At 37.8% G+C, this 15,860-nt stretch overlaps 1 protein-coding gene across 3 annotated transcripts in view; it reads right to left on the bottom strand.

The window, feature by feature from the left end:
* Positions 1–15,860, bottom strand: part of LOC139134983 (MFS-type transporter SLC18B1-like) — an 82,869-nt gene that overhangs the window by 40,893 nt on the left and 26,116 nt on the right. For 2 of the 3 annotated variants that reach the window (XM_070702106.1, XM_070702105.1), the window contains exons 2-5: positions 13,559–13,915; positions 12,957–13,052; positions 9,730–9,803; positions 8,935–9,082 (exon numbers count right to left, since the gene is read on the bottom strand). In XM_070702106.1, coding sequence (XP_070558207.1) covers positions 8,935–9,082; positions 9,730–9,803; positions 12,957–13,052; positions 13,559–13,912 — 672 coding nt within the window. In that variant the 5' untranslated portion in view covers positions 13,913–13,915. The remainder of the gene's footprint in view (positions 1–8,934; positions 9,083–9,729; positions 9,804–12,956; positions 13,053–13,558; positions 13,916–15,860) is intronic. The other variant, XM_070702107.1, reaches the window with a different exon arrangement.

Raw genomic sequence — 15,860 nt, 5'->3', positions numbered from 1 at the left:
GGCCTATATGAAGTGAAGTGGTCAAAACCGAGCGGTATACCGTCGCTGAGTCTGATTTAATGCAATTATATCATAACAGTATTGCAATTGTTGCGTGGAACGTCGTCAATAAAGGACTTTTTGCTCTCGCTGAGAGCTCATTTTTATTCTTTTCACGTCCAGACCAATCAGATCGCTTTATTTTCGCCATCAGCGTATATTGATGGCGAAACGTGAAAATAATGGTATAAAACCCGATATAACACGGTTGGCACACACGCGAGCTCTAGGTAAGAGTAAAAATCACTCTTTGACGTAGCATGCCAGAATTTCAATATATACTGTTATGATATAATAGCATTAAACAACACCCAGCGACGGTATGCACTCGGTTTTGACCAGACCACTCCATGTATGCACTTGCTAGTGCATATATGCAGTGAACTTGTCAAAATCTCGTGGTATACCGTCTCGGGGTGTGTTTTATTGCTTAAATGTCACCTGTTTCTTTGTCGTTACAGCATGGGTTTCTCGCAGTGTATAAATATGGAAATATTTGTGCGCATAAATACTGAAATTTTTGTGTAAACAGGCGTCATTCACAAACTATAAAGACCTGGTTTTCGCTCAAGCCAACACTACGTGCGACAAATCCTCAGTATCTCAATGAAAAACCTTAAGAAAAGATATCGTGAATCAAAAATAGTCGTACGGGAAATAACTTTTTAAAGTAAAAAATATGTCATTTTTAATATGTCATTACAATCGTTAATGATAAAAAAACTTTCCTCTACTTGAAATATCTCCTGATTTCGATTGCGCCGATCGTCATACGGAGCGGAGAGAGGCAGCCACTTTGTTTGTTCACATCACAGAGTCGCAACGCTTGCATGCCTTTTGTTCTATGGTCGTCTCGGTAGACTATTGGCTTTTCATATTAAAATGAGCTCCAAAGGTGTTAAACTTTTTGGAGGCTTTGTTTGTGGTTGATAATTACACGAGATTATGCGAAAAATACGACGAGATGGCATCGTAATGCCAGTCGCGTAGCAACCATAGTTACTTTGTGAGCTCTCAGGCCAGAAACACTGCTTCACGCCAATCAAACATAACACGCCAGCAGTTTCATAAACATGTCCTTTCTTGACGAACGTGTAAAAGAGGGTATGACTGACCGTAAATCATTGAGTAAAACCAGACAGTATCGATCTAAGACTTTCAAATTTGGTTCAAACACACTCATTAGATATTCATAAAAATAAGAGAGGAATTTTTAAAACGGTAAACTCATTTTCCTGAAGCTCAAAACACTCCCGTTTTCGCCAGCACGTCAATTCTGCTCAGCACCACACGACAACAACAACACAAACTTTGCCGAACATACTTTCGCTTAACAATTGGCGAAAATCCGAAAATTACCGAAGGATTAATGGTCGGCACTCTTCGGAAAAGAGAGGCGAGAGCAACCTGAGGCGAGGCGAACATGGATGGGTTACGTAACTGCTTCACGCCTTAAACAATACCTGTTGCGACTCTGTCTATGTTTCTCTATGATTCACATTGAGAGGTGCCATGCCAACAGGTGTTGCGCGTGCGATATCGCTGTCACGCCTATCTCTACCTGTTCGGAGGTAGGATGTTTGCCAGAGCTTGTTGGCTAAACTTTGTCTAAGATAACACGAACTCCAATGCAATAACCATGGATAACATTAGGGCCTACACGATTCAACATATTATTCCCCCACTAAGCTACCTAGTACCTAAAATATCAAGTTTCCTCAAAGGCTTTCAATTTTTGTGTCGGCAACGTCTTATCGAATGCAGAGAGTGGCAACCATGTTGTTTCTTATTTTATTTACTATCACATTGTAAATGTAATTCGGGAACATTACAAATCTGATGGCGTTTATTGTGCATATCTCGACTTTTACCGTAAAATATCGTGGTTGATATTTTACGTCAAACATCACCAGTATGAAGCGACATGGGCATAGGATATGATAAAACTCTGATAACTTAAAGTTAAGGTACTAAACACCCATTACCTGGTCATGAGGGCTATAGCGCCCGTCTATTCGTATTCCCCGAGGCCGTAGGCCGAGGGGTATAGCGATGTGTTTCTGGTAACACACGGCCACGAGGGGTAATAAACGGGCGCTATAGCCCGAATAAAGACCAGGTTATAGGTGTTTTATAACACACCTTACGCTCATGTTGTATTATATCATGTCGTTTTCAATGTGTTTTGATATTTTACACAGCAAAAATCCATTGTGACAAGTTTACTAGGCGATGTTTCCACAGCGGTTTCAGTTGTACGTGGTACCACTTTCTTTCAACAAATATTCTATTAAAGCATACCTAGCGACATCCTTAGTTGCACCTTAATTTTTTCCGTCGATGAGCTGTTCACGTTACTACTCTGTTGGAATGTTGGAAAATGTTGGAAAATCTGTTTTAGAGGGAGTGTCGTTGCTTATCCCGGACTCACATCACGTTCTAGTCATCCGCCATTGTTGCAAAGCTGCAGACGACACTATGGTCACGTGACCGGGTACTTTTCCAAATTTGATCAAACTATTTCCCTAGGAAATAGCTTTTCAAAAAAATACCCTCTGACGTTACTTTTGTCGATCCGGTGGGGACTAGACGTATCTATTTTATCGTAACGTGATGTATTCTGGCGAATCGCGACACGGAATGAGAATGTGGTGTGTTATAATTAAGCAATAAAGCACACCCAGCGACGGTATACCACGAGATTTTGACTAGTTCACGACATATATGCACGAGCGATAGTGAGTGCATATATGGAGTGAACTGGTAAAAAATCGAGTGGTATACCGTCGCTGTGTGTGATTTATTGCTATTATATCATAACAGTATATTGAAATTCTTGCTTGGAAAGTCAAAAACGGATTTTTGCTCAAGCTAAGAGCTCGCGCGTATGCCAGCCGTGGTATATCGCCAATATACCACGGTTCTTTTCGCGTCTCGACCAATCAGATCGCTGTATTTGCGCCAACATTATACTGGTATGATATAATTCATATTATAACACACCACCTGCTCATTCTGTGTTGCGATTCACCAGAATACGTCATGTGACGAGAAAATAGATACGTGTAGTCCTCACTGAATCGAATCGACAAAAGTGACGTCAGAGGGTATTTTTGAAAGACTATCTCTCCAGGGAAACAGTCAATGCAAAAGTATCACGTGACTAAGAATGAGGTGTTGACTGCACTTTTTGAACGATGGAGGGCGGTCAGCGAGATGAGCCTTTGGCAAAACGCGCGAGTTTTGCATTCCAACCGCAGAGGAAGTTGAACATCTCATTAAAAACAAAGATTCAAGTGCAACCAAGGACGTCATTCGGTATCAGTGCCAAGGACATTTTCGCTTCTTTCTGCGAAGAAACTAACACTAACACCACTATGGTCGCTGTGGAAAAATCGCCTGGTGAACTATACTCGTTCTTGGGAACTTAAAATTTCTGTGCAGGAGTTCCCGGAGAGTAACGCAGAGCTGCATTCCAGAAAATCAATGATATCTATACGGTATGGCCTACAAAGATACTTTCTGAGACAGCTTTGACATCGACATTATTAATAACGAGAATTTCAAGCAAGCAAATGAGGTGTTTCTGCAATGCTGGTGAAAATGTAATTTGAGGGGAAAGGAGTGACTCAACACAAAGAACCGATAGCAAAGGAGGACATGACAAAAATTATGCTGTCGTCTGCTCTTGATCGATCAACACCAAGAGGACTTCAGAACAAGCTCTTTGTTGACATTATGATCTACCTTTGCAATCGTGGACGGGAAAACCTGCGCGACATGACCAAGTCTCATTTAATCATCAAAACTGATTCGGTTGGCTTTAAATATGTATCATTTTGCCGAGATATGCAGACCAAGAATCATCGCGGAAGTGTCGAAGACGGAGAATTTAGCCAGTGTGGACGCATGTACGAGACGCCAACAAATCGCTTTGTCCTGTCAGTCATTCGAGCAATATTTGCAGAAGCTCAACCCCGACTATCAAGCTTGTGGCAACGGCCAAAACATCGTTAAAAACCCAAGATGTTGATATCTGGTACAACAACATTCCAGTCGGTAAGAATACCCTTGCGAACAACATTAAAAAAATATCGATGGAAGCTAAGTGTGTTCATATCTGTACCAACCACAGTCTACGCGAAACCACTGTGACAACATTGGACGACCAAGGATTCGAAGCCAGACATATCATGGGAGTTAGCGGTCATAAATCAGAATGTAGTATCAGGAGCTACAGTAGAGTCAGGGAGCGGAAAAAGAGACAAATCAAAAGGTAGATCGTGCCTCGGAGACAGGTATTCGGACTGTCAAACTTTTACCGATATACCACTTGTGGGGGTTCATTTTAGAGCTCTTGGTGTAAGAAAACTTTTTACCGGCTTAGTTTTTCGAAATTCAGGGATGATGTCCATTTTGAATTTTAAATATCGGTAAATCTTGGGTTATTTGTTTTTCTAGTACCAAAATTTGCACGATGACCCCCGATTTTTATTCCTGATTTTGAAAGAGAATGATTGAACGATTCCTTAAGGAAAGTTTGAGCAAATGTTTAAGTCTTTCACTTTCCAGGCGCAGACTAGCTTAGGTATAACATTCCCCTATATGTCAGGAACCTTCCTCGGGTGACCCTGTTCAACACACAACTATAGAAAGCCGTAGCGATCTTAAGTGAAGTAAAATGGTGATTTGATGCACATTTGTTATATGGTGATGCACATTCATTTAACGGTGATGCACATTTGTCATATGGTGATAGGCATTTGTTATGTGGTGATGGGCATTTGTTATACGGTGATGCACACTTGTCATTTTGTGATGGGCATTTGTTATATAGTGATGGGCATTTGTTATATGGTGTTGAGCATTTATTATACTGTGATGACATTCGTTATAGTATCATGAGGTTTGTTATATGGTGAATCAGATTAGCATTTCTTGTATTATATGGTGATGGCATTTGTTATATGTGATAAGGCATTTGTTATATTGTGATGGGCATTTGTATATTGTGATGGCATTTATAATATAGTGATGGACATTTGTTATATAAGATGAACATTTTTATACTGTGATTGGTAATGTGCATTTGTTTTATTGTGATGTTCATTCATCATCTTATGATGTAGATTTTTATATGGTGATTTGCCATCGTTATATTGTAATGTGGATATGTTATGTTGTTGATGTGTGATTGTTCTAATGCGATGATTGATTCATTATATTGTGATATAGAATCTTCATGATAACGGTGACTGTAAACTTTCGATTCTATTAAGAGCTTCAAAATATTCGGTTGCTTTTAAGTACGTTTTTAATCATGACACTTAATTTTCAAATGTCAAACTAAGAATTGTTTTTCCAGTACTTAGTACGTTTATTGGTTGAAAATACCATCACTCTATAGTACTGTAGCCTAGATTATATTTTGCGGTACCCTCTGTGAGGAGTAGCCTATTAATCCCGAGAGAGGACTGGTCTAGGGAATTTTGTGTCCGATTTTTCCCGCCTGATCAGCGACAATTACCCAGAACTTGCAACCCTAGCAACTGGGCAGACGTGGAAATTGAACTGAACAATCCTGGACGATTGCTGTCGTATCAAGTGGACACCAGTTCAATGATATGAACTTGGACAGAGAGTGAAGACGTGTTTGGAGTTTTCTTTTTCTATCATTAGAATTTCCGGGTGTATGTACATTGTTACTTACCCCTCCCCTCTCACACCATATAAACAAGTCATGCCATATTAAGAAAATAAACACATTATAGAAAAGTTCGCAGCATGACTGAATGTCTTTGTCGGACGAATTGTCTTCTCTCTCACCCAGAGTCTAACAGTTTACGTCCACCCTGTTGCCATAGTGAATATGGTATTTCCATTCAGAAAATCCGTACAAAACAAAGACCTGACACAGCATCGCGATGTTTATTTTTTATCTCCAGCAAAGATCGGACAAAACTCTATACCGTCAGCAATAATTCACAGAAGTACACACTGCAGCATATCTGTCGATATTAAGCTCTGGAAAATTTGCACAGGAACATTGACGAATTTGTGTGGAGTTTTTCACCCATGAGTCGCCTAAGCCTTATGCCGCAAAAACTGCATGTGTTTTTCCCCCAACCAAACCATTGTCTTGGCTGGGGAGGACTGTGGCCCGTGTGGGGCGCCAAATGTAAAATAATTAGTTTACACATTTAAAACATCATCCATTACACATCACATCATAGTCTCTGCTGGATGCGTACACACACACCACACACACACACACACACACGCACACACACACACACATATACATAACACGTAAACACATACAATTGATGCATACATATACATACATACATCACACATACATACATACATACATACATACTCCACGCTTACATACATCATACATACACACATACATACATACATACATACATACATACATACATACATACATACATACATACATACATACATACATACATACATACACATTATACATCGAGACATACATATACATATACATACATACATACATACATACATACATACATACTCCACGCTTACATACATACATACATACACACATACATACATACATACATACATACATACATACATACATACATACATACATACATACATACATACATACATACATACATACAAATACATACATACATACATATACATACATATATACGTACGTATGTACACATCACACATACATATATAATGTTTGTATATGTAGATACATAGGGACATACATCTATATACGAGTTTAGGGAGCCTTCGGTAATTTACAAGGGGGTGGGCCGGGGAATTTCGCGCACACCTCTACGGTAAAATGTGACCCTCCCCTATCCACTGTCTAAAATGTGACCCTCCCCATTGTCCGACATTCTAAAACTTGACCCTCCCCCTAACCACTGCGGTATTTTCCCAAGGAATATCTAAAACAGTATCAGCTAATTTACATAACAATTGGTTCAATTTTTAATTTAGGGACAAATTACAAAGGGGAGGGCTGGTGTTTTTGGAGGGACAGTCGCAATTTATCCCGCAAGAATTTTTGAAGAGATATGGTATTTCATACATTTGAGGGAGGGTCACCATATTTTGTGCAACTATAAGAAGGCAAGATGTGGCTGATTTAGTGCTTCATCCAAAAATATCAAATCATAATACATGGAGTCTATCAGGCAAATTATTGACAATTTACCCCCACAAAACATGCTATATCTGTATATGTTTGATAATGTATTTAAATGTACTTTGCTTGAATAGGAGTAAATGTGCATTTGTGTACAAGAAAGTGATTTCTGAATTCATCTAAAAAGTTGGTTCACTATTCATGGTGTCTATGATGAAATTATGAATAGTTTTTTTCCAATACAAAAATAGGTAAATCTTTGCATTTGTGTAGCCTTGATTATTGATTTTAATGTTCTTGATGCGACTTGAGTGGTTACAAGTCTATGGTTGTGCAAGAAATTTGATTTTGGAATTTCATTGAAATGTCAATTCTCTATGCATTGCGGTCTATGATGATACTATGAATATTTTTTTTTTCAATTAGTATGCTTGATTATTCACATTATTGTTCTTGATTAGACTAGAATGGTCACAAGTCCATGGTTGTGCAAGAAATTTGATTTTGGAATTTCACCGAAATGTCAATTCACTATGCATGGCGGTCTATAATGTGTACGTATTTTGTTGGTGATTTCCAATTCAGGAAATATCACATGGACAATCAAAGTTTTGGCCATAAAATCAGCTTCTGTCAAAAGTGACCCTCCCCCCTTGAAGTGTTTTCTAAAAAGTGACCCTCCCCCTTGAAGTGTTTTCTAAAAGTGACCCTCCCCCCATTCCCCTTGCCCCCCCCCATGTGAGGTTTCTCATACACACAAGTGACTTCAGACACACATGTGACGGGGGTCCCACTCATATTGTAGGAAAATGCTCGACATAAGACACAAGTGACTTCAGATACACAAGTGACGGGGGGTCCCACTCGTATTCTAGGAAAATGCTCTGCATAACATACGAGTGACTTCAGACACACAAGTGACAGGGGTTCCACTCATATCCTAGGAAAATGCTAAGCTTGTTTATGTTACCCAAACTGAATACATATGCGTCTTTGTGAACAGTGGCGTACGAGTGAGATTACCCAAACACACAATTATTGCAAGTGAGTTTTTCACGGACATTTGTGGTGCATTGTTACAGTAGTTCTATTTAGGCAAGCCAGTAACGAAAATATACCAGCAGACGATGAAAATACCTTTGAAATGTTATTCGTCCGCAACAAAATCACGAACGAGTTACTGCGCTGTGTACTCACTTTACGTTTTCCCTAATCCGCTCACAAATTCCTTTCTAAGATGGTAAATTCGGCATATTTGACGTCTGAGGACGTGTATAATTCTTCGAGATAAACTGACTGGTACGGATATTATGTTCACTGAGCATTCATAGATGTCGCAGCGCAGCTTCCTTTATGCTCGCAGCTGATCATACTCAATGGAGTTTGAAATCGAACGTCTGAAATCGAATCTGATAAATGCCTCGGATATCTTTTACTTTGAAGTAAATAAGCAAAAGTTTCCATAACTACTGAAGAAGGAAAGAAGGGAACCCCTTTCTGTTCTGTCAAGTCTCTAATCTATGTCACCAATAAAAACACGTGTTCAAACTTCCAAATTTTGAAGTAAGTAGTCCATTCAAATATGCATGCAGACCTTGATTAATGCAAGCCAGAGAGGAAATTGGTACCATTGGTAAGTGTAGCAATTGGGATGTTTGAATGGGGTCATATATGGTTTTGGGTCAGCAGGTTTTTATTTTCAACAGGATGTGTTATATATAAAATTTAAATATTTGCATCATACTTACGATCAATTTTGGTCTATATTGAACGGGAAATGAAGTCATAGCGATTGTCATGCCAAGTGTTTCACAGACCACGATACCAATGCCACATGTTGCTCGTAAGATAATGGACAGTGCAGCAAACGCGTTGCCTTTGAGCAACGCAGTTGAGCTGAAAGGAGACATCATTGTCCGTCAGGTACTACATACAAATTTCCCACAATATTCACCGCACGCATTACAAATTTAGACAAACTGATCATTCAACCGAGCCTCCGGAAGACGTCGGAACCAAAATTCTGTACAATTATAATCGGTGATTCTTTTCTGAACCAGGTATAATGTTCTCGAACACAACATTATTTCGATCACATAAAAGAAGAGGTTGTATACCACAAGCTGTATTTTTCCATATGACGTTTGCCATAGTCATGTGTCCCTCTCGTTTCGGCCGAATCAACCACTCATTTTACAACATTGCTCAGCATGCAAGACTCTACTTATTTCAGACTATGTAATTGGCGACTGGAATTACACTAACTATCCGTTATATGTCTTTGTATATCACAGTGAGAAAATGATCACAGTTAATTAAAACTCACTCACTCACTCACTCACTCACTCACTCATCAATCAATCACTCACTCAATCACTCAATCAATCAATCACTCAATCAATCGATCAATCAATCAATAAATTGATTAAAACCCTAAAACGCAGTTGTGTTCAATGACGCTTACAGAGTCAGAGCTGTTCAGTATGCTCTACTTAACAGCAAAGTTTTGACGTTCTTCATTAAGTATCTTAAAAGCTACTTACCTCATCAAGAGTGTCGAACACGTGAATAATACGTATCCCAATACATACACATACCTCAGAGGAATTTTTTGAATCTGCATAGAAAAGATACAAATGAATTAAGACTTCACTGTATCATGTAAGCTACAAATGTATGTAATTTCCATCTAGCTGATCTTAATGACTAGATTCTATCTCAGCAAATCAGCTAGTATTTGACCGTGAAACAATGTTTTTGCATCGCCAACTGGTAACATTTCCAATCGTTTTTAGATTAGCATTACACTTGGCGTACTCTTAGGATTTAGTTTTTACAGAGGAATACTTTTGCCTAAAATGCATCAACGAGAAGAAGAAATTATTCTTTGGAAGTCTTGTATCACCATCACAAACAAGTAGTATCGTCAAAGAGAATAGAAATTATGATTGACGACCGAAAATCTTTGCACTTGCTACAAATATGAATCCCTTTTCACCAGCTAACGGGCTCTAAATAAGCAAACAACGTTTCAACGTCAACGCCCTGTTTCAGAGTGTACTTCTCAATGAGCAGTTGTATGTAATATTTAGGTGGAATCTAATTTTTACGTATAAATACAGAAAACAAGCGACCTAGCGGCCTATATAGCTCCGCTGTGTTTATGTAGAGAATAACTACTTTTGACACATGTTTTATGAAGAAGGTGGAAATCTTTGATAGCTCAATGCAGTGGCCAGAAAAAAGTAGCTAAAATAGCTGCAAAAATACACAATCGAAGATTTCATCATACTTTGAATATATCACATCGGATCATCCCTAAGAACATGTCAACCAAAGCTATCTGATGAGTAGTTTTTTGGAGAATAAAATTTTCTGACCAAAAATGGCAACAATTGCCCCCAAAAATAAAATTTGCAGATTTCATCATAATGTCAAAAGATCGAATTTAGTTCATCCATAGAACCTGTATACCAAATTTCAAAGCTGTTAGAGCAGTTATGGTATGCTATGTTATATCTATTTATTAAAGTGTCATGTATGGTCTTAAACAGCTTGGTTGCCTCACCCAGCCCAAAGGGCTTACAAGACACGAAAACAGTATATTTTGAGAAACACATTTTTAACCCAAAATGGAAAAAATTGACCCAAAAATTCAAAATTGCAGATTTCATCATAATTTCAATAAATATTATTTAGTTCATCTATAGAAACCTATATACCAAATTTCAAAGCTATCGGATGAGTAGTTTTGGAAATACACATTTTTTGACCAAATATGGCAAAAATTGCCCCAAAATACAAAATTACAGATTTCATCAGAAATTCCATATATATTACTTAGCTCATCTGTAGAAACCTGTATACCAAATTGCAAAGCTATCAGACCAGTACTTTATGAGAAACACATTTTTTGACCAAAAATGGCAAAAATTGCCCCAAAATTACAAAATTGCATATTTCACCATAATTTCAATAAATATGATTTAGTTCATCTGTAGGAACCTGTATACCAAGTTTCAAAGCTATCAGATGAGTACATTTGGAAATACACATTTTTTGACCAAAAGTGGCAAAAATTGCCCCGAAAATACAAAATTGCAGATTTCATCAGAAATTCTTTATATATTACTAAACTCATCTGTAGAAACCTGTTTACCAAATTTCAAAGCTATCAGACCAGTACTTTTTGAGAAACACATTTTTTGACCAAAAATGGCAAAAATTGCCCAAAAATTACAAAATTGCAGATTTCATCATAATTTCCATAAATATCATTAAGGTGATCTGTAGAAACCTGTATACCAAATTACAAAGCTATCAGATGAGTAGTTTTGGAAATACACATTTTTTGACCAAAAGTGGCAAAAATTGCCCCAAAAATACAAAATTGCAGATTTCATCATAATTTCAATAAATATCATTTAGTTTATCTGAAGAAACCTGTATACCAAATTATCAAAGCTATCAGATGAGTACTATTGGAAATATACATTTTTTGACCAAAAATGGCAAAAATTGCCCAAGAATACAAAATTACAGATTTCATCAGAAATTCCATACATAGTACTTAGTTCATCGATAGAAACCTGTTTACTAAATTTCAACACTATCAGACCAGTACTTTTTGAGAAATATATTTTTTGGCCAAAATGACAAAAATTGCCTTAAAAATGCAAATTTGCATATTTCACCACAATTTGAACAAATCTGACTGAAGTCACCCTAAGTAAACTGCATATCAAATTTCAAAGCAATCGGACAAGCGGTTTCAGAGAAGAAGATTTTTTTACCAAAAACACCAAAAAATGCCCCAAAAATACAAATATGCAAATTTCACCACGATTTGAACAAACTTAAGTTAGGTCACCCCAAGTGAGCTGCATATAAAATTTCAAAGCTATTGGACTTGCGGTTTCAGAGGAGAAGGCAATTGTTGACGGACGACGATGGACGACGACGACGGACGACGACGGACGACGGACGACGACGGAAAATCAACCTATTTGATAAGCTCCGCGTCGCTGACAGCGGAGCTAAAAAGGGTAAAAGGCAAGCGACCAAGGAATATGTCATTTGTCTCTTGATCTTAATTGAAGAATTTTTCAAGTGAACACTTAATTTAATTTTTGTCGCAATGTGAAGGGAACTCGATCGCGCATTAATAATGAAGAGGAGCTACATTATATAAAATCTTCAACGTTAACAAGACAGAAGAATTATTCTTATGTATATTGTTGACAACCATTTTCAGTTATCAATGTACCTGTTCAGTACTTTCGCTTGTAGTAAGGAAGCTTATGTCTTTTTAAAGGGACATTTATTCTGAAAGTACTCCAACAAAACATAATGCAACAGTTTTCTTCATCTTTCAATCATACTTTTGAGGTATAATGCCCGTCGAGGGACAGTTTTTAGCACTCTCAAAGGTTTATAATACTTTTGTTCCTTTGGCTCATTTTGAACCTTGTAGAGCAATTGAAGTTAACACCATCTTAGTATAGTGAAAGTCAAAAGTTAATCCTATAGATTGGCACATAGATGGAAGCTATTTAAAATGTTAAATGTCGGTAAGTATTAGCTGGTTCGTTTTATTTATAATCAAATTTCGCACGGTATCCTCCGACTTTTATTCCTGACTTTTTAAAATATTGATTAGTGTCTTTGATGAAAGTTTGAATAAACGTTTAAGTCGACCATTTTTGAAGCCGGTAATACTTTAATATATCGTCCCATTAGATTGATGAAGAAATAAGCAAGTAGAACTTACCAACTTTGGTACAAAAAATGTCGTCACAAAGGCGCTTATTTGAAGGCTGCTAAAAACTAACCCTACCAGAGTCGTTCCTACACCACGTCCCTCTGCCTTCATAACGAAAGAAAAGAAAATCGGAGTGACATTGCGTCAACTTGACAGGACAGCCATGATACCTGTGTTTTTGCACAAGCTGTAATGGAAACACGATAACGGCTGAGTCTTGAATTTTGTGACAAATTGCATTATATATCTTGGCCACCATAAAAATAGTAGAACCCACGACACAAAATTAATTATGACCCTATTTCTCCCTGCCGACCAAAAACCCTTTAACGTGAAGTTATATTTGAAACGACCACCACCAGAGGAGGCAACGAAAATGATGATTTTAGACAATCATTTATCGTTCTCATCCCGGAGAAGCGATTTGAGCAGTTGAATTTACTCCAAGGGCCAAAAGGACTTACAGCTGTGATTACTATATTTCATGCTGTGATCTGGTGAAAGTCTATACATTGAGAGTATCAACTCAACTCAACCCAGAGAATCATTAACTTCGAGCGCGATACAATGGTTAGTAACATGGTTAGTAAGGATATGTACTTTACATGTACCTCAAGGGGATAGAACGCGGCTATCATCGATTCTGTCCCTTCGAAGACAACTCTCGATAGGACTATGATGACGGCAAGTAGTTTTAAACTAATGCTAAGTTTGCTATCCGTTTCCTTCTTATCTAACGAATCTTCGATATTCTTGGAACTGCGTATCGCCACGTCTTCACTTGATGAGCGATGGGGCAAAAGACTTGTACTGTCGTATTCGGGCTCCGCAATCGATGGCGTACTGTCGTGAGTTTCACCACGTTTACGAGATGAATCAAGTGTACCTTTCGTTGTTGACTGGTAGGACTTTGAATCTTGTAACATCAACCTTGTTGTGTCTTCTCTGTCATCTAACTTTGTCATTTTCTGCAAATTCCAAAAAGTTTAAAAATGAAATAACAACATACCTTATACCAGAACACCAGTTTACTTACCGAGAGGTAAGTTTAATCTTTCGACCTAGCCAAAAATAAAAATAAAATTTTCAAAAATAATGGTAAATATGTTACACATGGTTTTTCACAAGGCTCCAGGAAGCAGTTTTCCAGGAGAATGACAGCGAGTGCAAATTTAGGCGACGTCTCCTCCATTTTGTCAAGGCCTGAGGGTATTTTTAAATTTATTTGTTCGAGTCAATAAAGCAGTTGGTAGATGGGAAGTCGTCTACTACTATTGATGATTAATATTAAACTAATAAATGATCGTGGCTATGTACAGTGAAGTATAACACACGGGCGAGAGACCGCAAAGTATCGGCGTGTAGTCCAGTGAAGTGTCTCTTTTGAAGGTAGAAATATAAGACACAGGCCTAAAATGTATATGTTCTAACATGTCTAAAATGTGTAACGTGCAGCACAAATGTCAGACTTCCAAATTTTAAACGTGTCAAGTAAAATTGAAATGTGACGACCTAACGTGCGTCTCATTCCTGTTCTTTGTGGATTTTGTACGTCGACTTGAAATGTCAAACGCGCTGATAAGAAATGTACCGTTGCGCAATATCATAAATGCCTAAACATTTAATGTGTAACCCTTCGAATGCAAGACTCCAATACTTTAATGTGCAGAAGTAAAATGCTGCGTACAAATCTACAGTGTATCGTGTCCAACGTGTCAAGCTATGTCTACATTTCTAATGTGCTAAGATAGGCCAGGGAACTCGTCAATGGGCCCGACCGACCCAGTTTTGGTCCATTTCACAAATTTCCTGTTTTTCTCTCAAAATCTTCAGGCAAGCAATACCGCCTATGTTTATCCCTATAGACAGCAACAGCAGTGCACCACAAAGGACTACAGCGTATGCTAGCATTAATATTCAAAATATCTTGTGTCGCACTTCAGTTGTACTTGATGTGACGAATGTTGAAAAGTTATATGTCGTGTTGATTCCCCGTAAAATTGTGTAGAATCTTACATCAATACGCTGCCAATCTGTCATGTATTTGAAACGTTTTTTTGACTGTACATGATTCTGAAAAGTTCGATGGCGGAGGTGAACTGTGTAAATCTCTGAAAAATACAGTATACTCGGGTTAAAATGTACATATATTTGATGAAGGCATTTGACGTCCAAATACAATGAACTTTTCTCGATATGCAAATCAAATGCTTATCTATGACACAGTTGCAAAGTATTTTTGAAAGTATTTATCATCTACGCGAAATATGTAGATATTGATGAAATATGAATATTACAGGTAAATCAGATTAGCATTTGATCAATGTTGAGGAGCTTCCTTTCTAGTGAGCAATGCTTGAAAAATCGCCAAAACAGGTTCAACGGAGTAAATTTCCTGTCCACACCGTAGTAGGCCTATATCAAAAGTCACTGAAAGCCTACGAATCACACTTGACAAAGCCGTTTTATTGTGTATCTAATACTAATACTAATATACATCAGTCAAATTCAGAGAACATTTGTTCACCTGGTATTGCCATTGTGCAGTTGCAGATTTACCTTATGATATGGCGACTTTTAGTCCGAATGAAATCGTTCTTGCGGTTGGAACAGTTGATTGCAGTCTGAAAAAAGACCCTGGCGCTATACTGTCAGACAACACAATCTATTGCTGAAAAAAGTCAAACAAGGCACTTAGGGCAAAGTCACTCTTGTAAGTTCCCGACGAAGAGTAGATACAACTGAAACTCAATCTTTTTTAAAAGGAGTCAATATTTAACTCACAATTTTGTATGAAAATGAAACGCGTTGCTTTTCATATTGACAACGAATTGTCTTTCCTGTATTGCAACAACTCCACTGTGTGTTCATTAGTCCTTAGAGATGATATAAACGACCGGACCTGATTTGGGA

The sequence above is a fragment of the Ptychodera flava genome, chromosome 6 (assembly GCF_041260155.1).
Source record: "Ptychodera flava strain L36383 chromosome 6, AS_Pfla_20210202, whole genome shotgun sequence".
NCBI classification, from domain to species: Eukaryota; Metazoa; Hemichordata; class Enteropneusta; family Ptychoderidae; genus Ptychodera; species Ptychodera flava.
This window is presented reverse-complemented; position numbering and strand designations above follow the sequence as displayed.